The sequence below is a fragment of the Calonectris borealis genome, chromosome 1, assembly GCF_964195595.1.
Source record: "Calonectris borealis chromosome 1, bCalBor7.hap1.2, whole genome shotgun sequence".
NCBI lineage: Eukaryota > Metazoa > Chordata > Aves > Procellariiformes > Procellariidae > Calonectris > Calonectris borealis.
In genome coordinates this window covers 136,229,872-136,254,886 of record NC_134312.1, presented here as the reverse complement: position 1 = coordinate 136,254,886, position 25,015 = coordinate 136,229,872, and the positions used below count along the sequence as shown (strand labels likewise).

Genomic DNA, 25,015 nt, shown 5'->3' with positions numbered 1-25,015 from the left:
AGTTTCTTCTCTCTGTATCACATGTGCAAATTACAAGATTTGGAACAAAGTGGGTTTTTTGACTGCTTCCTATGCCTAAGTGAGGAGGAACCGAGTACGGCTTTTAGATCCAAAGGTTTGAAAGCTGACAAGTTAAAAAAACTCTAGTCAGGGAAGTATTAAGTTTTAATTTCAGAATAGTTTTCAAAGTGCTTATTGGGTTCCTGAACTGGAGTTCACATTATCTTGTAATAAGTAATACCGCATTAGGCTCTCACATTGATTTTGTGCATTTGCGTGAGTATTAGTGCACTTTTAGAGAATGCAAATGAAGGCAGAAATTGCCTGAACTGAGCAAGGTAGCAATCATTAAGAACTTATTCCTGCCCATTCCTTCATCTCTTGCAGCTCAGATAAAACCAGGAATAGTATCAGTCCCCGTATATAGGACAACTTAAAGACAGCTCTTTATTGCTCCCCAGTACATGTCTAAAACCATTTCATGACAATCACAGGAGGAGAGAGATTCACAGCTTTGCTCCCCTGATGTTCAAGGGGGCAGAGCAGGTATGGTGTGCACAACGTTGTATGGTGCATGCTGAGCTGTTTGACAGACCCTGCTCTCCTCCAAGTCCTGTGGTTTGTTTGTCTTCCCAAAGTGAAGCTGCTGCCTGATGACACCCATGAACCCTTAATGGCAAAGAATCTGCCATTTCTTATTTTTGATTTTTTTATTAAGTCACTTTCCAGAGCAGGATGGTACTTTGCAGCAGTTTGAACTGATAAACAGATCTTCAGCATTTTTTCATAACTTCACATCTCTGAGCTCTCCCGGAGCTCTCAGTCTTCTGGTGAGGGGTCTGAAAGGCTTTCTTATTCCTTGCTATGTCCCCTTGAAGCGTATTTTCTATCTCAGAGTTCAGAAGTAGAGGATTAAGTAATGCAGTTTTGAACTTCACATCACCAGTCAAAACCTTGTCAGCTGATAATTTTTATTAGTCAATATGATGCACACCCATGTTCTAGTTGCCCAAGTCTTGTTAAATTTTTTAAAAAATTGAAAATACTTATTGTTCTATATTGCATATTTTTTCCTTTTAAAGAATGAGTACAGCTGCAAAGAGGTCAAAAAAAATTTATCTTGCATGGAGCTAAGTATTATAAAAATATTTTTTATACCGAGTCTTTATTGTGACCATAATACAAATTGTTTCAGTTTCTAACATGCATTAATCTGTTTGAGATCTTTTTGGGGATACGGGCTATTATACAATACTGAAATGCTAAAATATATAAATGGATGGATGTATGAAATGTTGAATGATTACCTAATTTAAAACACTTTTTGTATTTTAAGGCAAGAACTTTCAAGCATAAAAGAGGTCTGCAGGAACAATGGTTTAAACTAGGGATCTGCTATCTGGCCTTGCGTGTAGTTTGGGGTTAATATTTGTTTCCTGTGTTTCGCAAAGACGCTGCGGATCAAGACAGCTGTGCCACTACTCATGCATTTGTCTAGCTTTTTCTGCTTTAGACCAGTTACATAGCTTTCTCCTAGTTCACCGTAGGCATTTTAAAGTGTCAGAAAAGTCTGATTTCATGGAAAGGCAACTGAGTAGAAACCATTTATCTTATACCACTGATTATACAATAATTAAATATACTTTTATGACTAGTCTGAATTACTGGAAAACAGCAGCTATTTGATTAATTTGTGGAATAAAGGCTACGCATTCTAAAGAGAGAGAAAAATGCTACTTACTGGAACCAGATGTTTTATCCAGATAAAGCATTTCATCATTAGTTACTGCTTTTCTCTAAGTTGCTCTTGTGAATTAGAAAATTCAGGAACGTAATGGTAGAGCAACAGGTGAATATATAAATGTTTAGACATGAACAACAGGGTTTTTTTTTTTTTTTTTTTTTTTGACAGCAGTACTGTATACTGGAAGATCCTTTCTTTTTTGTGTCTTTCTGTCTTATACAATCATTTGAAATCAAAGGAGCAGATTTCTGGTTCTTCTTGACACACCAAGTGATCAGATACAAAATGACCAGGCACTGAGAGGGACTGTCACACTGATGAACAGCCAGAGAGAAGTGCCAGAAGGACAGCTCTCAAAATTGCCTTTCTTTAATCACTGTCTGTCAGATACTTAATGCATACTTTTTCATCTTACACTTATCTTTTATTGAATTTGAATAGGCTAATAATTTGTGTAAGGACACGGAGGGGAATACTTTTAAATGTAAATATGAAGACTGCAATCTAATACTGATTGAAGTCCCTGAGAGTCTGTCTGACAGCAAACACACGCTTGTGGTCCTATGAGTTGACTTGCTATTTCTTCTTCAACTATAATATCAGTTGAGTGTGGTTTCTGTAAAATAATAAACAGTGAAACCTGCATGATGTACTTTTTACCTGATTAATATTAATGTTATATGTTATAATGGTAAAAACCACCAACAACAAATCAGAGTGATGATTGTACTTTCTCCACTGCTCACTTTGCTTTCCTTAACAAAACCAGAAATAGCAGCGTAGCACATCTGTGTTACAAAACTATCCAAGAATGTGCTTTCTCGTTGGTAAAAAACAGGGATAGTGAAGTGGTAGCTTAGATTAACATATATTCAGCTCAGGCTCCCTCAGGAGCACTGTGTGCAATGCCATGATACAAGGGATCAATCTATAACTTAATCACAACATGAGACGTGGGGCTAATGGAAAGTCAGCTTGAATTTAAAGTTTCCTAGCAGGTGTTGACCTTCAGAGATTACTAAATTATTTCCACTTTTTAACACCTTCATCTTATAAAACCACTTAAAATCTAAACATGAGCTAGAAATTATCAGATAGAGAAAACTATTTATCTATAGGCACTACTATGTCTTTTATGTCAAATACTTCATTCTTTCCCATTAAGTCGTTACTTGCTAAAGAATATTCTAATTTTTATGGAGTTACATGGAGGCGTGCAGCAACAGTGCCCATTAATGTTACCCTCATCACCGGACGGTGCAATGCAGTGTGAATTAACTTGCTCAAAAGCTGCTGTTTCTGAACTCAGAGAAGTCTTGTTAGAGGGATGCAGTTTGGGGGTGTAGTGACTATAGTTGTAAAAGATTAGTCTGTGATTACAGCGGTGTAATGTCATTTTCATGCCGAGTCAGTGGGTTTATATCTGAATAATAAACACATGGACTAAGTAATTTACTGAAAATTAGCTTGACAACTGTTACAGGAAATGGCTTATGCACTTTAATACTTTAACTCCTTGGCAGCAAGGGTCAGTTTTTCCCATATGTTCAAGCCCATTGCTTACTTATTTGGCCCCTGAGTTGAGCAGTAATGAAATGCTTAAAAAAGCATGAATGGAAACCACTGAATGACATTCAAGGGTGAAATTAATGGCATCAGGCTTAATAAATAAAAGCAGCTTCTATGTACGTGCTAAGAAGAGGCACTGTCTGCAGAAGTCGACCTTAATCTAGACGTGACACTTCACGATAAATACCTGTTGGAAAAACAACCTCTAAATACATATAAGAATTGAAAAGCATACCTAAGATAGGCTGCAGGGCTGCAGCGATTTGTTCTCCAGTGGTTAACAACCTTCCCAAAGCCAGACTTCCATTGCTAGCAGCTACTGGCCATGAAGTCAGATGCAGTGAGTATCCTGTACTGGGCTATTTTCCACACAGTTTGAGCCACAAAGGACCATGGCCGATGGAGACTCAAATCCCATTCAGGCACGACAGCATGTAGTAAGGGAGTGCACGCTATCGATGCATTCCTGTTGTAGGGCATGGACTGAAGGTGCATTGTAGAAGGAGGAAGGTTATGTGGCCAGTTTTTGGATGTGGCCAGGCCATTACACTCCCTAAAGTGTAATCCCTAGCTTGCTTGAGATGTGCAAGCATCCATTATTAGAGCGGCACACTTCTGATTTATTTTCTGCCTTGAAACACATCTACAACTTTATGCTGCTTTCAGATGAAGCTGTGTACACACATCTCACTGCACAGTCAGATGCTGTATGAGGATCCTTACCCACAGGATATTGGGTTTGTTTGGTTTTGTTTCATTTTTCTTCAACTACAAAAATGTAGCTAAGGAAATGATGTTCAGCCCCACCCTAGGTATGCGCAATTTCATGCAGAAACCTTTTTACCGCAATTACGCAAGGTTTCTTTTAATTGTGTTTCTTTTAAATTTGCTGGTAAAGAGGGCTATGGAACTTGTGCTTCTGCTCATCTTTCTTTAACTTCACGTTCTTTCACAGAACATGAGTAGGCTGGAGGAGTTGCATGGCCAGTTAGGTTATGTCTAGGCTTCCATACAAATGGGACCGGACAGCAAGCTCAAGCGGCCCCCCGATTATCTACGCTGCTTAGCTGTTTGCTCATTCTCTGGATCTCTTTCTGAGCTTCCTGCAGCCAGTTCCCTCCAAAGCAAGTCAGAAAGGCTGCGAGCATGCAGCAGTGTAAGCACAAGCTAACGAGTGCCTCATGGCATCCACACGGAGGATCTGTCCCTGGTCTTCTTTTATATTTAAAAGGTTAGCCACAGTGATCCATATCGTATTGGTGTGTTGCCTTTACTCAGAACCAGTGGTTTAATTAAGAGATATCAATGGATTTGGCTGTTGTCATGGAATATTGGTCTGCTGTTACATAAACTGCCAAGGGAATTTATGAGAAACAAATGTCAAAGAAGAACCAAAGATCTTCGATATCAAAGCAGGAGACACTATTGTTCCAATCGTGTTCTAATTTAATTGTACTGTTTTCATTACATCCAGTGTCATGTTTAGATTTAAATTTTCTATGCAGTTGAAGCCAATGCCTTAGGGTCACTCGTTAAGCGTCTTGTTGTGCTTCAGCTGTCTTAGAAAACGTGCAGTATATATATAGAATATATAAAAACATGTACACTTAATTTACTATAAATATACACATTTATAAACTGCAATTCTATTACATGCGGTGATATAGTAACTAGGAATATGTATACGTAAAGCAGAAATGTGCAGTTTTATTAGACAGACTCGTTATCTTTTTTTTTTCCCCTCTGGAAATATGAATATAAATCTCTGATTAAGTCATCAGAAAATGTATGTTTGATGGTTCAGCTTCCAAATACGCATTTCACAACCTTTCACAGAAATGAATGATTTTAACAGTCTGCAGAGAAGACCCCCCACAATGACGCAGACAGGGTGGTACGGTGTCTGACACAGCTCTAAGATGAAGGTTACACAGTATCTGGCATAAATAGTGACCTACCAATGTCATAAACACCAAGTCCATGGTTAAAATTCAAAATTTACAGAAATATTGAGGTTGTGATTCTGGAAAGCACGCAAGATGTGAGCAGTGCAGTTCATGAGGGAGAAGTGCCTTTCACCAAGCATTCAGTTACTTGTAAGGGATAAATTAGAGCAGCCTAGTGCCTTATCTGAACTGTGTCAGCTACCAGCAGTCCTCAGGTATTGCAAGGGCATGAAGACACATTGATGACTCCTTATGCCTCAGCTGTATGTCAGCAGCTGGGAAGAGTGGAAGCATGAAGGCTTCATGAGCCGATAAAAGAAGTAAACTTTTAAAACAGGACTTAGACGGAATATAAGTCCAGAAACAAACAAACCCCCCTGGAAATCCCCCATCTACCTGCTGTGTAAAGCTGGCAGTGCATTACTGTTTTATTTTAAAGCTCCTCAGATTCTCCTGAGTGTGCCCAGAACTGCCCCAGGCTGCCTCGCTTAGCACCCACCTTACTCCTCAGCCAAATCCAGGCTCTCTGATGAGGCACTGCTCCACCTCCATCTCCCTGTAGGAACCAGGTATCTCAGAGCCTGCCTTATATTCCACAGAAAAGGGATTCCTCTCAGGGTGGATCTGTGATCACTTAAAAAACCCAAAAAAACCACAAACACACAACAGTGTCTATGGGTGGCCTGCCTTCCTCTACAGTATATAGATTTTTGGTCCAGTTTCCCCTCAGCTTAAAGGGTTCAGTATCTGATCCAAAGTACTATAAATGATTCCAAGCAGCCCATTTTACAGCAAAGAATTCAAACTTCACTAAGCCCGGGAGAAAATATAAGGGGAACATGGCTTTTCAATCTTGTGATGTAGCTGCTTGTCCGAGAGGGGAGACCTTTTACTCTTGACCATTTTGATGTGATGCACGAAAGTGACTGTTGTAGCCATTACCCCTTTGGGGCAGCTGATGTAACTGTTACAGCAAAAGTTGTAAGGACAGGGATTGGGAGCCAGCACTTCTCTCACTCTTCCTGATAATTGCCCCGACCACTAAGATACAAATGTCCGCGAGTGCACTTTCTCTCTCTTTTTCCAAATATTGTATCCTAAGTGCTTTGCTGCACAACTTGCTGGGTTCGGTAGGCTATCCACACCTATTAAATATTTTTAAAAGTGACCATAGCTGCACTTTAGGATGAATCCCATCCCCTCTGAATAGGAGACAGTGAGAGATTTCCTACTCCAGTCCCAAGAAACCCATAGCCTTGTAGCCTAGGAGGTGTAAGTTTGCATCCCTTCAATCTGAGGCAGATGTAGAAGATCCTAGAAAGGACTCTTTCTGCATGAAATCTCTCAACATTTTGTTATGGGCCGCAAAGCTGGCTGTGTTTTAGAAGGAAAGATTGAAATTTTTGAATGTTTTTTCAAAGGAAGGGTGTATGTGTTGACTTGTGGAAAATGCTCTGAGCTATGGATCCTGAGTGAGATACCTCAGCCTTGCTGAGAAGCAGGGTTTCAGGAGGGCCCCTGAAGAGCCTATTGTGAATTATTTGCTCTCTGCAAATGATGCCCCACTGTGCTGAAGCATCGTGCTCTGCCCGTGGACTCTATGAGGCCCTTAGGATTCCTCCACAAGGGCCTGGGTGTTACACATCAAAGTGTCAGACACTGCAACGGCTTCTACCTATCATGGGGTCGAGATTTTTTTGGCTATAGCAAAGAGTGGGCTGTCCAGGGAAGCACAGTAGTGGTATGATGCTCTCCTCCGAAAGCTAATAACCCCTACCTGTGTTCTATGTCTCCAAAGGCCAGGACTGCATGGAAGTAACTGGGCACATCTGTGACTAGCTGAATTGTGGACATGTTCCCTTAAAGAATAGTAACTGATATTCAATCGGTTCACACGGCATGAACAAACTCATTCTTCCTCCGTCCTGGGAACACATCTATGTGTTATATCTCCCTCGCTTTTGTACTTGGGGAAATATAGATGAGAAAAGGCTAAATGCTTTCCTTAAACCAGCAATAGCTGGTCAGGGAAAACCAGATCAATACTCATTATGTTAGGCTGCCTCTAATGACTACATTCCCAATGTGTGCTGTCTTTATGTCTTCCTCTTAGGCTATAAAACTGTCTTATCAGGACTGCTCTTTATTCTTGTGCTGTTTACTATGTCTAATAAAGAGTTAGTCCTAAATAATAAATAAAATAACAATAACACTTTGGCAGGAATGCTGCTATAAACTCTCACAATGCAATGTAAAGCAGTTATTGAAGAGATGCATGCAGATTAATGTATGAGGCCAAACCAGAAACATATGTAAAAACTTCTTTTTCCAGATGTGAAAGTAGCCTATTGCCTATGCATAAACAACATGCACATACTCTGTCCTATGCCAAACTAAAATGCAGATATGGCCACTCCGCCTAAGGGTTTCAGACTGCAGCAATTTTCCTTTCCAGAGAGTGATATACCATCAGATGGAGCAGTCTGAGGTGTTAAAAGCCTTTGGTCAATCTGGTTATAGAAGCCATCCTAAAAATAAGCAGCTGGGAGAATTTTGCAGCTCTTTGGCTCTATACTCCCGAGAATAATTTTGTAGCTCTTTGGCTTCATACCCCCGAGAATTTTGGGTTTGTCACACTTCTGAGGCATGTAGGGTAAAGCACACACAATCTGGTAAAAACAGATCTTAACTCTTCTTTTTTTATAATAAAATAAAAACTTTGACTTATCAAAGTTATAAATAATTAGGGACAGATTCAATTCAAGCCAATAAGCTCCGCAGTGTGGATATAGTCTCATTTGGATAACTTTGTATAAGACTCTTACTCAGGATGACTATTGGTAGAAACCAGAAAAAGACCATAGGCCCTGACCCTGCAACACACTCTATGCCAGCAGAGCTCTGAGCCTGTGTGAAAGCCACATGATGCTCCTCTCAGCAATGCAGTGAGCGTCCCGCATCAAAGAGGTGATAGTTTCCTTACAACAAGTGGTTTGGTATCGATAAAAAAGTAAGCCAGTCAGTTTATAAGATGCTTATTTTCTAGGTTGGTGAAAGGTTCTCATTCCCTCTCCCATTCTTCCAGCCATTTTATACATAGGAAGAAGTGATGACTGAAAAAATCACTGGTGAAAGACACCCAAGCAGTGCCTTAAGGATGTCTTGGTCTTAAAAGACAGATCCTTTTTGGTATTCAGGATGTGAGAGATCACATAGGAGGTTCCCAAAGGGAAAGGGGATGTGTGAAGGAGAGGGGATAGGAAAGTGAGCTAAACATGCAACAGATCAACTGATGGGAGCATTGAAGCTGAGAGTCGGGAGGGAGGAATTCATTTCAAAGTAATATTCTGCGCAGATTGTATGGAAATGAATTGAACTATAAGGAGGTAAAAAATGGGAAGTTCCCAATAGTTGAAAGGTTTTTATTAGTGCTAGATGTGGTGAGTATATGGGTCTGTGTGTCTCTGACCAGTTGCAGATTGCCACCTGTACCAGCTCCTGACCATTTCTGTTGTCATTTGTCCCTATGCCTAAGCCACCCCATTTCTCTAAATCCCATTGTTTATCTGTGTCCCATGTATCATTTGGTGTATAATTCCCTAGCAGCCATAAATCAATGTCTGCTCAGTAATGTTAGTCACCCAAATGGCTCTTTTTCTTCAAGTCCTGCATATGCCTTCTGACAGTAAAGCAAGAAACATTATGGAGACATTAAAGGAAAAGCTGGCAGAATTGTGAAATAAAGTGAATGTCCGAGCTCAGAAGAACAAAAAAAAGGAATTAAAATTGATTTTGAGACCTCTCTGTGGCCACAGAGAGAGGTATTGACCAAGCCCTGTATTTGAGACTGTACCTATTGACTTCTTTTATAACTGACCTTCCATTAATTTCTGCAGCACAAGATCGGAATCACAGAGAAGGAACAAAGTAAGAAATATTTAGAGAGAAAGCAATGAAGTACCTTTTTTTTTTTAAATAAATGTTTTGAGATGAGTATGCCGAGCAGAATGAAGCAGTTCATTCTGACTGAAAATAGAAGCCTAGACTGGTTGACAACATTTCAATATTATTATTAATACTTCTTTTTTCATTAAGTAGATCTTCCCTCCTGCCTTCTCTTCTCAGTGCACATTTTTTATCTTGTGGTTCCATGTGGTCTTTTAGATGAGTTGGCCTCACTGACTTTGTAAAACATTATTAAAACTAAGATTACCCAGGAGGAGTTTGACTCACCCTATGCTGGAGTGCAGATTTCATGACCAGAGGAGTAATACCATCTTTTATTTAACCACATTCAGGAGTGTCCCAGGCCTCTGCACACATTATGCAGTTCTCATGCTGATCAGCAGTGAAGAGCTCTGTCTTCATTAATGCAAAACAACCAAGCAGTTTCTCAGAATCAGGTGCAAGGAGCATCTCTGCTACTTGCTCCCAGTGAGGCTGAGAGCCTCTGCCTTGCCATTTGCTCTCTTCGGTGAGCACGGTTTTGTGATGAGAAAAGAAGTAGGTGCCTGGATCTTTTCATGTCATAAGAAAAGCAAACAATTCAATTTCCCCAACTACTACCCATTGCTCTATTGCATTGGGGGAAGAAAGACTTCAGAAAGACATGCCTTGCAGTGAGGTGTTTGTCATGACTTGGGAGGGAAATATTTGAAAGAAGAGTAGAGGGCTCAGAAAAAAAAAAGTAGTTTGATGGACATATGAAGAATTAAAACATTTATTTGAATATTTTCAAAGTTGACGTAAGTCCTAAGTAACTTTGCACTATAGGCTTCTAGTTCCAATGGGAAGTTTCTGGATGTAAGATTTCTGATTCACTGCTTTTTAGATTTATTTCCACAGACTCATTTGAACATGGAAGGCTTTAGCTCTGGGACTGGCTGCACTCAGTCACAAATGTGACTGAGGCTTGTGTAGAAATAGCTGAGTTAGCTTTCAAGTGATGTGCTCAGAGGTGCTCTGCGCCACACCGAGGTGATACAGAGCTCAGCACAAGCTACAGTGCCTGAGGTTAATGGCCTCCAGTGAATTCCAGCTGCCATGGCTACATCAGCAGCAGCCCTCAAACTACCTACGTGAAGGCCAGCCCCAGTGCATTTATACAATCCGTTGTGACTGCTATGGCTATATATTCTTTGTAGACTAGCTCAGGTTAGCTGGGTACATCAGGAGCATGTCAACTCTTTAAAGGGCTTTTCATTTCTGAGCTCCTGGTTTGTGGAGTGAAATAAAATAGTGCCTGGAAATTGTTCTTGTGCAGTGTCTATTAGATAACCTATGTGGAAATATCCCACTGCACCCCAGAGCTGACAGTAATATATGTTTCTGTTATCAGCCTCAGCAGAAAGAGGCAGGGAAGAATGAACACATCGTGTGGACTATCCTGTAATGCCAAATGCAGAACTGAAGAGGTTTTAAGTGTGAGACTTACCTTCCTCTTCCAGATCTGGGTCTGGGGACAAAGGCATTCACAGAATGTGAATCATACCAATCCAACAATTTTCACAGGCGCTTTAAGGCACAAAAAAGTGCATCTTAGCAGGGATTCTCCTTCCGTGAAACATTGATAGGATTTTACTGGCATGACTCCCGCTACATTCAGCAAGAGTCCCACAGCTGAAAACTCACATACCACTTCAGAAATTGATTACTCACTGTTTGACCTCAGACTATGTCAATGCATACATATAGATGTCTTTAGCTGTACTTACTCCAGAGACATTTTCTTTCTGTGACTCATTCTGTAACCACCTGGATCTGACAATCGCTTGAGTATTTGTCTTGTGAGGCCTCAGTGGTATTTTGCTGAAGAAGAGCTTTCAATTTTGGAATGTCACATGCCCTTTTTATATCCAGGTCATGTCATAAGGCCCTATTTTTGCTCAGATGTTTTCTCAAGTTAACCAAGTGAAGGGAAGCAGTTTAAATCTTGATGTAAGAGAATAGTTCTCTTGATGTCATTTTGCTTATTTATATTTGTGTGTGTGCCTGCATGTGCACTTCTGGAAATAGGCAGCTGGAAGTAGGGAAAAATTGTACTTTCCTCTATCTGTAATGCTTTCCTGCTGATTCCGTTCAGCGTTGGCTCTCTGCCTCTCCTGCTTTGGGTAGGACATGTTGTGTCTCCTCCAGTTTGTAAATGCCATTGCCATAAGTGGCATTGCTCACATATATTGCTCAGATACTTGGTAGTATTTGGGCTCAGTGATATCAGTGGGAATGAGAGTCCTAAAAAGGATTTAGACACCTGAATATCTCTGCAGGTCTTGCTCTGGCTCTGTAAGTGCCTTCGTGGCTCTTAGCCTTATTCTGTTGATCATAAATGTATACTGATATCACAGAATATGATTCTGAGGCTCAGATGCAACAGTAAGCATCCAAAACTGTTGCCACATTCCTACCAGGACATATGGCAATCTCAGCAACCTAAGTAATTATATATGACAGATGAACTTTCGGAGGATGTTGGTTTTATCTTGATGAAGCAGAACAATAATTTTGTCTTTATTTGATTTTTCCAGCAAATTGCATCAATGCAAAGTATCATACAATTACTGTATTTCAGAGGTTCCTGAGATCTCTGCCCTTGTGTTTTTTTCTGGCTTTTGGAATTTTTTTTGTTTGTTTAGTAGGTAGAATTGCCGTCAATGAATAATAAAAGTGACATAAGCATAATGATTTCTGTGGTACATCATTGGATTGTGGTGAGTACTTCTAAAGAAGAAGGAATTCTCTGTTTACTGGGCATGATTATACTTAGGGAGTCAGGGTGATGCACTCCAAGGAAATCCCACAGAAAGACAACCTCATAAATGAAAGGCATCACTCCCCAACAAGAAATGTCACCTTGATTTGTAGGCCTTAGGGTAACTATGTTGTCCTGGTGTAATTTTGCTTCCTGTGACTGATACATTTCCCTTGCTGTTAACGCTCTAATGAGGTAATGTTGTTTAAATGGAGTAAAACATTGGTTTTGCCCAGCGGCAGAAAGATAGGGAAAGGGAGAAGGCTTACCTAGGTACTTGCAATAAAGACTACCTGTGGTCTACCTCCTGCTTTCTTACTAGAACCTTAAGTAAACTTGTTAAATCATGTGAATTTTCTCATCAGGGGTTGGACTATGCATTATACAGATCCTTGAAAACAAGTGTGCAAGATGCACTGCTTCTGGAGTAGCTGCAGGATCCCTATGGCTCAGAGGAACTTTTCTAGTGCATCAAAGCTGCCTTTCTCTCCCTGGCCCAATATCCGTGGTCCCTGGCCACAGGACTGGCTGAGCTGCCTTTGACAGCACTTCTCCATTCCTTACCCCGCCTGTCTCACCCTGAGCAGGTAGGAAGCCAGGAAGATAAACAACTTGCTCCTGCCTAATGACCATGGCCAGCTGAGATGTCCCAGCAGTAGCTCAGCCTTGCTGTCTGACTTACAGGGATGTGCCTGCAGGGCCAAGAAGAGATGCATTGGCAAGCTCTTGAAGTGGTAATTCAGGTGCCTGTAGTACTGCAGCTGCAAAAGCAGAGCCCTCCATGGAGGTTAGCTCTGTTTGAGGTCTCATGAGGACTGTGCTGGACGTTGGAGGCTGTTCACTTTGGCTGAGGAGAAATGGTTGCTAAAACCCCAGCTGCCTCCAAAACTGGCAATTAAAAAACCATCTCCAGCAAGCTCTGCTTGCTGTCCTGGGATCTGTGTTACCAGTGCTCAGGTCAGCATGTGGGTCTTTGTCCTGCCCTCACCCACATTTTGATCCCTTCCCTCGTTTAAGCTCAGACATGAAATCCCTGCTCCACAGACGAGGGGACGCCCAGGCCCTGGTGGGATCACTGCCTCCTCGCTTTGCCCCTTGGTCCTGTTCCTGGATCCCTGCTCTATCCCTACACTCAAGCGGGACTGATTTTAATCTTTTCAAACAGTCCTGATGCTTATCCTGCTCTCTGCAGTAAGGGGAGAAGGGCAGTTCAGTTCACCTTTCTCCCCTGTATATGGGATGAAATAAACCACCCAAGATGGTGGGAAAAGACTCCTTTCATTGGCACGTGGGCCAAAATCAGCAGATGGACCAAAAAACATTACGTATAGAGAAAAACACAAGATTCTTCACAGATCTGTAATATCTTGCCAGTATTTTCACTGTCATTCCATGAGGTGGTTCTGCCTCATTATCTCTCATTTTTGCTTCCACATCTCTCTGCTTTGCCCACAGTTCTGTGTGTGTGTGTACTGTATTTTAGTTTGCCTTACAAAATCCCTCAATAAATACACGTCAAAGAAAACTGACAAGTGCACAAGTATCATTTTAAATCTCTTGTATGATTATAATATTCCCACTAAGGACATTTTATCTATATGGCTGAAATTAATATGAAGAAAAAAAGGCTGCCAGGTGCAGCCTGGAAACCGTACACCACAAAGGCAGAGTTGGGATGGACATGAGAATACAGTTACAATTAGTTGCAGTTAGGATGATCTCCAGGGCAAGAGTACAAGTAAGTCTTCTCAAGAACCTACCAAATGAAGGAAGGTTTGGGGCCGTGTGTAATCAATACTGGAGAATATTCACCAAAAGCTGCAGTTAGCAGCTGGACGGGGCTCAGCGTACATCTTTCAGCACCCGCCACTCAACATGGGGACTCCCCCACGTGCTGGGATGGATTCACCCCCTCTGGCAGCTGACAAGGAAAGGATTCAATCTCTAGCCAGACAGTGGCAAGGTCATAGTACAGGAGCTATGAGGCAATATGCCACAGCAAATTCAGGGGAATATTCAGTATCTTCAGGGTTTCTTGTGGGTAAGGTGAGCAGATGAGTGCTGAGGACTTTCTGTAAATGCTAAGTGCTAAGTCCCGAAGTCACAGGAGGTGTATGAGACAGTATAATGTCAGGGCTTTTCAAAAAGTGTATCGGAGAGTCCCTTCGGCTGGCAGTAGCAGCAGCCCCCCCTGGGGAAGCAGGGGGAAGGGAACTGCAGGGAACAGAAGCGGTATCTTAGCTGTTTGTCAGAATAGCACACATCTACTTTCTGGTGGATTTGAGCGTTAGCCACCTGTTTTGGGTTTGGTTGGTTTTTTTGCCTGGGTCCTTTCAAGAAACAGACATTTTCCTTATGACTCGAAAATTGCTTTGATTATCTTGAATGTGCCTGAAAGGCACCTGGACTGTTACCTTGTTGCATTGGTGACAAAAGGAAAAGTAGGGGGAAAAAAGGATTTCATTATAAAGTATACTTTGCTTAATTTTTCAGAGGCAATGTCAACTCTTTTTAGATTTTAAGCAGTAAAGTCAAAATAAATGTTTACATTGCCTTGGCTATACTTCATAGAAGTTTACTGCTTTCATTTTAACTGAACTATTAGATGAGGAAAATTTTATAGGATGGAGTGTGTGAAACGTTTCATTGGAAAAAATGGTGTTGTATGCCATCCTGAAAGTGCACTTCTTCCTTAAGATGTACAACACCTATACACCCCCTCCCCACTGAAATAATATCAACAGTAGGAAAAAAGCTCAATAAAAAAAGAATAAAAGCATTTCGAACTTCAGTGCTCAGTTAGTTATCTTTTTCTTATCTACTTGATTTGGCTTGTGTTTCCTATGCACATTTAGAAAACCCATCACTAGCAGATTGACTTTAAGAGAAAGTTGGACTTTTAGCTTAGAATCTGTAAGTTATATGATCAAATGTTAGTTTTTAAGATCCTCTGATAAGTATCTTCTGTTCTCATTTGGTTGCAAATCTTGCATTACGTTTTTGATGTTTATAAACAAATATAAATGATCAGAAAAAAATCAAATTGGTGATATCTCACCAATAAAGCTCTTTCCAGAAAACTCTGAGGATGAAGAGAACGTGACTGGTTTTGCTGGCAGTACTTAGGTTTACTGAGCTCTTATACTATTCCACATCTACCAGCAGAAGACAAGTAAAAGACATTATACAATTGAGTAGAGAAATGGAGGGAGGCTTTGTTGTAAGATAAGTGCTCTAGCATGTACCTACTTAGTGTACATCTGAACTGCAGTCTGTGGTGCGGTAGTGTATTTCCTAACATAGGTAAGTATGTTTTCCTAACATAGATAAGCGTGTTTATTAGGTTCTGCTGGCACTCAGGAATTGAAAGCTGTGGTGCTCACATATGGTGGCTTTTGCAAGACGACACCATGATATTAAAGAAAAGTTGACAAAAAGCATGGGAAAATGCCAAGGCACTCAATGCCTCCTTCACCTCAGTCTTTACTGATAAGACTGGTTTTCAGGAATCCCATGCCCTGCGACCTGTGGGAAAGTCCCGAACAAGGAAAACTTAATGGAGAAGAATCAGGCTACAGAGCGTCTAGGCAAACTGGACACAGACAAGTCCATGGGACCACACAGAAAGCACCCACAAGTGCTGAGGGAGCTGGCTGACGGCATTGTGGGGCCATTCTTAATTATCTTTGAAAGGTCATGGCGACTGGAGGAGGTTCCTCATCAAAGGAAAAAAGTATCGCTCCTATCTTCAAGAAGGACAAGGAGGAAGATTGAGGAACTACCAGTTCTGGCCAGTCATACCTCAAAGCCTGAAGCAAATCCTCCTTGAAGTCATTTCCAGATATGAAGGACAGGAAGATGACTGGGGATGGATGGACAATATGGATTTATGAAGGGGAAATCATTCCTGACTACACTAATAGCCTTTTATGATGACTTGACTTGACTGGCTTCATGGATGAGGGGAGAACAGAGGTTGTTGTTTATCTCAACTTTAGCAAGGCTTTTGGCACTGTCTGTCACAACATCCTCATAGACAAACTATTGGAACAGACTAGATAAATGGACAGTGAGGTACATGGAAAACTGGCTGAATTGCCATGCTCAAAGGGTTGTGATCAGCAGCACGAAGTCCAGCTGGAAGCCAGTCACTACTGGTGTACTGCAGGGGTTGATACTGTTTAACACCTTCATTAATTACCTGGATGATGGGACAGAGTGCACCCTCAACAGGTTTGCAGCAGATACAAGACTGGGAGGAATGGTTGATGCCCCAGAGGGTTGTGCTGCCATTCAGAAGCAGCTGGGTAGGCTGCAGAAATGGGCCAATAGGAACCTCACGATGTTCAGCAAGGGGAAATGCAGTCCTGCACCTGGGGAGGAACAATCTGGGAGATGACCAACTGGAATGCAGCTGTCCTGGTGGACACCAAGTTGAACATGAGTCAGCAATGTGCCCTTGCAGCAAAGGCGGCCGATAGCCTCCTGGGCTGCATTAGGCAGAGCATTGCCAGCAGGTTGAGGGAGGGGATCCTTCACTCTGCTCAGCACTGGTGACGCACATCTGGACCGCTGGGTCCAGCTCTGGGCTGCTCAGTATAAGAGAGACATGGACTTACTGGTGTGGGCCCAGCAAAGGGTCACGAAGGTGATTAAAGGACTGGAGGATCTGTCATACAAGAAGAGGCTGGGATAGCTGAGGCCGCTCAGCCTGGAGAAGATAAGGTTCAGGGGGATCTTATCCATGTTCATAAGTAACTGATGGGAGGTAAGTAAAGAAGGTGGATCCAGATTCTTCTCAGCGGTAGCCAGTTATAGGACAAGAGGCAGTGGGCACAAACTGAAACACAGGACATTCCACTTAAATGTAAGAAAAACCTTTTACTGTGAGGGTGACTGAGCACTGGCACAGGTTGCCCAGAGAAGCTGTTGTGGAGTCTCCATCCCTGGAGATATTCAAAACCTGACGGGGCATGGTTCTGAGTAACCTGCTCCAGCTGACCCTGCACTGGGACTAGATGGACTAGGGGAGACTGGGTGATCCCCAAAGGTCTCCTTCCAACTTCAATGATTCAGTGATTCTCTTTGTTTAGATGTAAAGAAATGTGTTGGTCAAGCTGCCCAACTTGTAGAAATATCATCAAGTAAAAAGGAAAAAAAATGATACTATGGAGGGAGGATAGCAGACTATTTGGATTGTTTTAGCTTGGTGTTGAAAGTGAGAACACATTTACAACATAAAAAGGAAATGTTTTTTTAAAAACAATTGTTGCAAAAACTGAGTTGAACAACACATTTCATTTATTTATTTAATAAATAAATAAATAATAAATAACAACACACTTCATTTATTTAACAGCCTCAAAGCATATTACTGTTGTGGTTTTTCTTCCCAAAAGCAACATGTTTGTTTCCTCGAAGGTGGATGATCTAGCACTCAGGAAGCTGATAGTGTACTGGGTTTCACTGGGCACATTAACCTATCCTTCCATTTTTCAGAAAAGAAAGTAACAATGTTTTCATCTTTTGTAAAGCAATTTCAGATCTAAATATGAAACCAAATGTAGGTATCTATATTCTGTTCTCTGACATTATTTTTTTTAATATAAGGAAAATAATGTGATTAAAAATAATAATGAGAAAAGAGAGAAGAAAGTACTTGATACTCAATGCTTGTATCAACTTTTGCATCACTGAAATTCAGGCATTTAGCATTAATCCTTTTTGATTCAGTTGAGAACCCCTGTTTATATCATCACGCCTAAAAAACTAGGAGGTTAATAGACAACTAATTAAATATTAAGTCCCCATTCATTCTGCTACATGTCAGTGACTGCTGAATGACAGGAAAGGAGATGGGAAGGAAGAGATTACAAATAGCTGTTTAATGAAAGCTGTGTCAAGCCAGAACAGATATTGCTAAAATATTTGTTTGTGGCAAGGCAGACATCTCCAGATCAGGTGCACGAAGAGCTGCTTGTCTAAATTCATTTTCAGTGGACTGGAATCAGTGTGAAAAGTGGCCCTTTCTGGGAATTTCAGTGGCAAGCCTTTGCATACAGAGTGGAATAGGTGTGGAGAGGTAATCTTTTAATTTTAAGTCTAAGAAGGAAGGGAGAGAGGAGTGGTTGCAATGCTAAAGCATATTCTGCGCTGGTACTGCGGATAAAGAAAAAGCTGTTATACTCACTCACCTTTTCTTATAAATCCTTAAATGCAAGGATGTAGTTCTGTGTATTTGTGTATTCGTGTATTCCAATGAAACTAGGTTAATTAAATTAGTGTTGATAATGTTTTTCTTTTGATCGATGTTTACATGATCTGTTTGGGAAAACTCACTTTCTACTTGTTTTCAGCCACATCTGTACCAGATTGTACGGAGGCTGAGGGATCTGTACTTTTGTTTCAAAGTATATTGCAACATTTTTATTGCATTCCACAGGTCCTCCAGTAAACGTTACTTGCAATATTTTTATCAACAGTTTTGGATCAGTCACAGAAACCACAATGGTAAGTGCTATGATGCCATTGGCAAGAGAACAACAATACTTAATATATGTCATGAACACAACCTGTCAATTTTTCTATTTATTGTTCAACTTGCAGGTCCTCCTGTAAATGTTACCTGCAACATATTTATCAACAGCTTTGGTTCAATAGCAGAAACTACAATGGTGAGTGGGACTGGTCATTGAAGCCATCTTGTGAAGAAGTGGGATGTGATGTAGAATAGAGATGCTCAGGACGTGGGGACATTTACTAAGTTATTAAGCTACTAAAAACCTACCAGCTTAATTAAAATAAATACAAAATAACTATATAAAGAGATATATAAATTATTAAACTCAACTACCAAGTCTAAAAGTACGTATGTAGTGACTGCACCATAGTCTGTAGTGACTGTGATGGCAGCAAATATAGGTGTGTGCAAACAAGGTTTCTCAGGTTTTATTAGCACCGAAGAGGCAGAGGAATGGCTGGAGTTCAGCTGTGAGGCTCTCTGCCAAGTACTCCATATTTTGAGTGGGAGTGCTGAATTATCTGCTGCTGCAGACTGTGCTGACAGAGCTACCAGAACGGTCTTGTTTAACTTAGCTAAATCTCTGTGAACTGCAGCCACATCAGTAACTGAAGTGAATGCATAACTTGAGTCAAATAACTAAAACATATAGCTATAAGGAGACTTAGGTATTTTGAGGGTTAAATTGGTACTAGGAAATGATGGGACCCCAGCTGAATGAAATGTGTATTTTGACTGAATTCAAAGAACCTTATCAGTCAAAAAAACAAGGCCAACATGAAAATGTCAGAGTTTTAATTTTGATATATATAAAAATAAATAGTTTGATTTTTCATTTCAAGATTAGATATTTCTTTTAAAAATTACCAAAATTTAGGATTAACAAAGTCAAGCTAAAAAAATTGAAACGAAAATTTTAGTCCAATTAGTCCATTTAGTCCAAAATTTTTTCTTTTTTATTCTAGAAGTGAGTTTTCTTTTTTGTCAGTATTTGCTAAAAAAATGAAAAATACTTTTTCTGAGTCCATTTAAAAACATGCTGAGTTTTTTAATCTTCTTTTTCAAACAATGAACAAAAAAGATCAGTTATTTATTCAATTTATTATTTATACCTACACCTGACTACTGGGGTTAGTCCAGAGAGAGTTTTTTGATGGCTTTCTTATAATAATGTGATAAACCTGTAATAATTATTAGGTGCTCATATACAAGAAGTGGGTTAAACCCATTCTAGAAAGGGTTTAGTGACAAATCCCATCTTGACTTTGAATCTTCAAGTCACCGCTGCCACAAAATAAACTAAAAATGGGTGCTCTCACCTTCATTGAAATTTTGCAAGAGTTGTTTTCATTGCCTCAGGACACTATGGACACTTTTGAAGCAATTGCAATGTAGCTTCACAAGTCTGTTTTCCGGGGATTCCTGCATAGCGTCCAGGTCTTCCTGTATTTGCTGAAGCCAGAGGCAATAAAGGGGCTTAACATCCTGTAGGACTGAGTTCTGGGTAACTAAAAATGAACTTGCTACCCACAAAAGGACTTAAGGTAGACCAAAGAACAATTTTTTTATAAAATGGGATAGATGCTGCCTTGCAATCCTTGCATTATGAAGGAAGAGCAGATATTTAGCCCAATAATTATATTATTTAATATTCAAATACTTCATTTAAATTAAATTGTAATTCAAGCCACCATTTTAGTAACTGGTGCCTAAGAATGTAAGAACACAAATCTTCTCTTCTAAATATTTTTATTTAAAAAACCACCCTGTTGTTTAATGTTTTCTAGAGATAAAGGGCAAGATATTGCTAGGCAGGTTGCTTTCTTAAATAGTTTGGGAAAGATTCTTCTATGAATGGCAAGCTATAACACACAGAGCTATAAAATAAAAAGATACGTTAATGCTTTAGAATATGTATCTGTAATATTTTAAAAACACCTTAAAAGAAAACCAAAATCAAGTTAAAAATGATGGGGAAAAACATGTCTTGATGTAACATAATTATCAACAGATTTAAATGTCTTTTTTTTTTTTTTTGAAAACTTCATTTGTTTTCCTATGTTTAAAGGATTCTGAGAACATAGCTATGAATGTAGCCTTTTTTTACCCAGCCATGTCTGTTGATCCTAGTGTATAGAGGCATCAGCATAGCATTAAGTAGCAAAAATCCTGCACGTCACTGGCTTTACAAGATGGCATTCAATGAAAATATTTGCACGATCTAATGCTGATTGCATTAATTAGACTCCTTCATTGCTTTGATTAAATCCCCTCATTGCATTTTACCTTCTATCAAATATGTTAATGTGCACCTTTCCAATGTTCATTAACACATTCTGCTGAAAACAGCCAAACATTCAAGCAGATGAAAACAAAGACTATTGGCTTTCTTACTTTGCTTTGTTCATAATATCTGCTGAAAGTGTGGAAAGATTTCTCTTAGATGCTGTTCAATGGTTTGATATTGATTTTCTTAATGCTGTCATTTCTTTAATGACTAGTGTGACTAGTTTTAGGATGTTTTAAAACAACTCTGAGAGGCAGACATCAATTACTGTTCCGTCTACTTTGCCTTTCTGCAACAGATGTAATCATGTGGTAAAAATGTTGGCATCCCTTGTGATAAATAATGAGTTTTGTTTGACTGCTAGGATTCATTTTTTCCTATAAAATGCTCTTGATGGTTTTGACATAAAACTAAAAGATTCATTTAAAACCCTGGATTGTAAGTTCAATAGAGACACTCCTGTCTCAGAGGACAGGAATGCTTAATGAAACCATATATATGTGTCAAAGGGACATTATCAATGTAACTTGGACGATCTACTTGGGAGATGAAAACTTGTTTAGAGAAGCTTTCAGTAGGAGAAATGAACATGGCAAACAGGATTACAGTCCCAGACCTACTACATTCAGTAAACCAGGTTCTCAATAACATCAGCAGGAATAGCTTCTGTTTTATGATTAGGACGGACACCAAGGTGAAATTCACTTCTGTGTGAAAAGTCAACACAACTCCTATGTCCAGTATATTCATCTAAAAGCTAAATCCCTTCAATCAGAAATAATACAGGATTTTGTGCTGGCTTTCTCCAAATGGATGAATTCCATAGAGTCTTCATGAGTTTTGTTCCCAAAAATCTAGGGAAACAAAATGCATATGTATTAGTCTTTCTGCACTATAATGCACGTACGGGACAGTATCGCAACTGATTTTTTTTTTTCTCCAAAAGAAATGGTTTTCTTCTATATTAGGATGATGTATATTATACCAAAATAAAAACAGTAAAAAAAAAGGCCAGATCAGAGTCAATATTGTTGGAAATTTTCTTCACTGGTTCGCTTGTCTTTCATTTAAGCCCTTACTTGCAAAGAAAGAGAAAAAGGCGTTCCTTCACTGAATAAAGCAGTTATGCCAGTAAGGTCTGTATCTATTTTTGGAAGCATTCACACACAGAGTATTCAGCAGAAAATTCACTGTACAGCATGACTGCAGTTGAGTATCACAGATGAGTAATCTACATCAGGCTGGGCAGAGTCCCAAAGAATTCAGATGTTCAGTGTTGTTAATGACCAGGATTTTTTAGCTATCAGCTGTAGGAGAAGCTAAGAGCAGTTTGTACATTGATGAGCTAATTGTTAATTACAGAAATGACTAACTGCGAGGACATTATTATTGTCGTTATGCCCTATAATCAATGACTGACACAATGCAGCAGGTTCTCTCTTGGGGTAAATGCATCAAACTCCAGTTGTGTTTTGATTACTTATGTTAGCAGAAAAAATGCCGTTCCTTTTAAAATTTTAGGAGCAATAATGCTTGGCTGTGGCTGGCTGTATGATATTATCTTCCCACTAGAAAAAACATAATTACAAATCAGCTTGTTAGATCCTGATTAATTCACATGCATAGTTTTAACTGCTTAAGAGACTCCCACTGAAACCATTGGGGGCACCTTGTGTGCCTAAGTACATAGGTAACCAAGTGCTGTTCTGTCACATGGCCTTGAAACAGATGATTAAACCACTACTTTTCATTTAGCATTCATATTTAGGATTTGGAAAGAGAGAGTAGTCTCTTTGGCAAGCCCCTCCTATGCATGGAAAGTCAGCTAAATCTGCTGTTTGCCTCAGACTTCTGACTCAATACCTGGGCAATCAATGCTGTTGGAGGGGAAGATGGGAGGAAGGCTAAGATCTAAGATAACCATCAGTTCAGAGACAGAAAATAGCACCAAAAATGGAGCGGGGCTCCCCAGCATCCCCCTGCCACAGCATTGCCTGAGGTCAAAGGGACCCAGAGCTTTGCTGAAGCTCTGGGAAGGGAACCTGGTGGCCTTGGGTTTGCTGAAAGACCATTTCTCTCTAGATTCCTATAGAAAAAACTAAGTATATCTGTGGATGGAGTCCCTGAATCTTCAAATAGATCTACTAAAATGAATCAGATGAATATTCGTTTAGCATGATCTTATGCCTTGAGAACAGAGGAAAATGTTTATCTGAGTTGCCTTGAGATATCGCTGGCATTGGTGTTGCAACTGAGATTGAATCTTCAGGTCCACACTCATTCAGAGCAGTGGTGCTGTCAGAAAGAATTTGTGGAGCAGGTGTACGCATGGTTGTGTAGGAGTGCTTTACTCCAGTCCACCCAATTCTACCCTCAGGAACTTGCAAGATACACACTGTAGTCTGCCTGAGCTCCATGTTGTGATACCGTTCTCAGGATAGTTTTTCTTCGGAAGATAGTTACAATGTTAGCACAGGAAAAGTAAATTCAAAATTCTGCACATGATTAGGTCTGACTGTGTAAACACACATCACCCTCAGCTGCTTATAGCACAAGCGTAGGAGAAAAAAAGTAATGATGGTTTTGTCATGTGCATGTTATATTATATTTCCATTTTTATTTCTTATTAAAATATCTATACATCTCTATATATGCAAAGCCTATCAGACATAAACAAAGGTTTCAGTGCTGTTTTGCTTCTAACAACAAAGCTTGCAGAGAGAAAGCATTTCTAAGTGTATCAGTGTGATGGCTCTGATATATTTATGAAGGTACATATTGAAAAAGATAGTATAATCATATTGGTATAATTTATGCTTTTGGTATAATATATATCATCATATGCAAGCTCTTCTATGAATAAGGATTTTTCAGACTGTTTTTTGTTATCTAAATCACCAGCTACTGAAGTTTATGAAAGCACATTTATTTTTAGATATTTCAAAAAAATTTACTGATTCGACTGATTTACGATTTCTATGTCATGGGGGGACAAATCCCTCTGCTTTTGATAGACTTCATTGTATATCTTATTTCAAAGAAAAATTAAAGACATTGTAGCAATTTTATTCTAGCAGCAGTTGCGGATGACAGCTCCTGTCTTCTTTTGTGCAGAATGAAAATCAAGTGCTTCCCTGGCTTTATAACTAAAACTTTATAACTAAGACTGAGAAACAAGGGAAAGTATGCTTAGGGTTAGTGTATCCTCACAAGATGTGATGACATTTATAAGCACAGAACTGCAAGTAGCTATTTGATCTTTAACTGTATGAAACACCACCATCATAAAAGTACAGTTGCTTGTGAAAAAAAGATACAGGCTTTTGTAAGTATCTTTAATAAATCTGCTATTCTTGAGACCTCTCTCAGGTCTGTCTTGCTCTGATTAGTAGACACTCCTGTTTTGACTCGCCTCTACCCAACAGCAAAATGAAAATGATAAAGAAAGCAAGAAAATTCACATTCCTAGTGAGATTTTAAAGCATCATCCCATAGGGTTCAAAAATGGCATCAGTTTGGATGTCAGAAATATTCTGTCAGGGCAGCAGCACACTTCTTCACCAACCTACTGAATGAAGGGTGGGAAACGCTGAAGCTTGGAGGGGTTCGTTTCACAGAGTCTGCATATTGGGCAAGCTGCTTTCTGCAGCTCTAATCAGAGTGAGAATATTTATTTACATTTCAAGTATAATAAGTTCTTTAGACTACGCAGTTCAGTGGCCTAACTAAACCCAGGTCAACTCATACATTTTCCAAATCAAAAGCTCAGTGCTGCCATTTTAATGTACTGCTGCTATCATGAAGCAAATCTTAAATGTGAGGGGTTTGTACAGTTGGAAGAATTATTTGCTAGTATATTCCTTCAGATAATATAATTGATATAAATATTATTAAATATTTTCCTTTTAGAGGAGAAGTAGATGTATTTCTAAGACAGCAAGTTAAGTGTAGCAATTTCAGGTAAATATGCTATAATGGCAGGGAAAGATGGGGGAGGTGAAGTTCTTATTTGCTGATTTTGGAAATTCAGAATAAGGAGAATAAGCTTTAGCATCTTTCCATTCCCTCCAGAGAGTTTAGACCCCAAAAGCTCTTTTCACACTCCCCTTTAACAGCCAGTTCTTGACACAGCGTTAACATTAGTTCTAAACGAACCTCTGAATAATTGCTGCCTTTCCCAGTTGTGACTAGCAGACCACTA

General features: G+C 39.7%; 1 protein-coding gene across 2 annotated transcripts in view; it reads left to right on the top strand.

Annotated features, from left to right (window-relative positions):
• The window catches only part of GLRA2 (glycine receptor alpha 2), a 129,722-nt gene that overhangs the window by 4,087 nt on the left and 100,620 nt on the right, over positions 1-25,015 (top strand). The window contains exon 3 of one of the 2 annotated variants that reach the window (XM_075175828.1): positions 18,614-18,681. In XM_075175828.1, coding sequence (XP_075031929.1) covers positions 18,614-18,681 — 68 coding nt within the window. Of the gene's footprint in view, positions 1-18,449; positions 18,518-18,613; positions 18,682-25,015 lie in introns of both variants that reach the window. The other variant, XM_075175818.1, reaches the window with a different exon arrangement.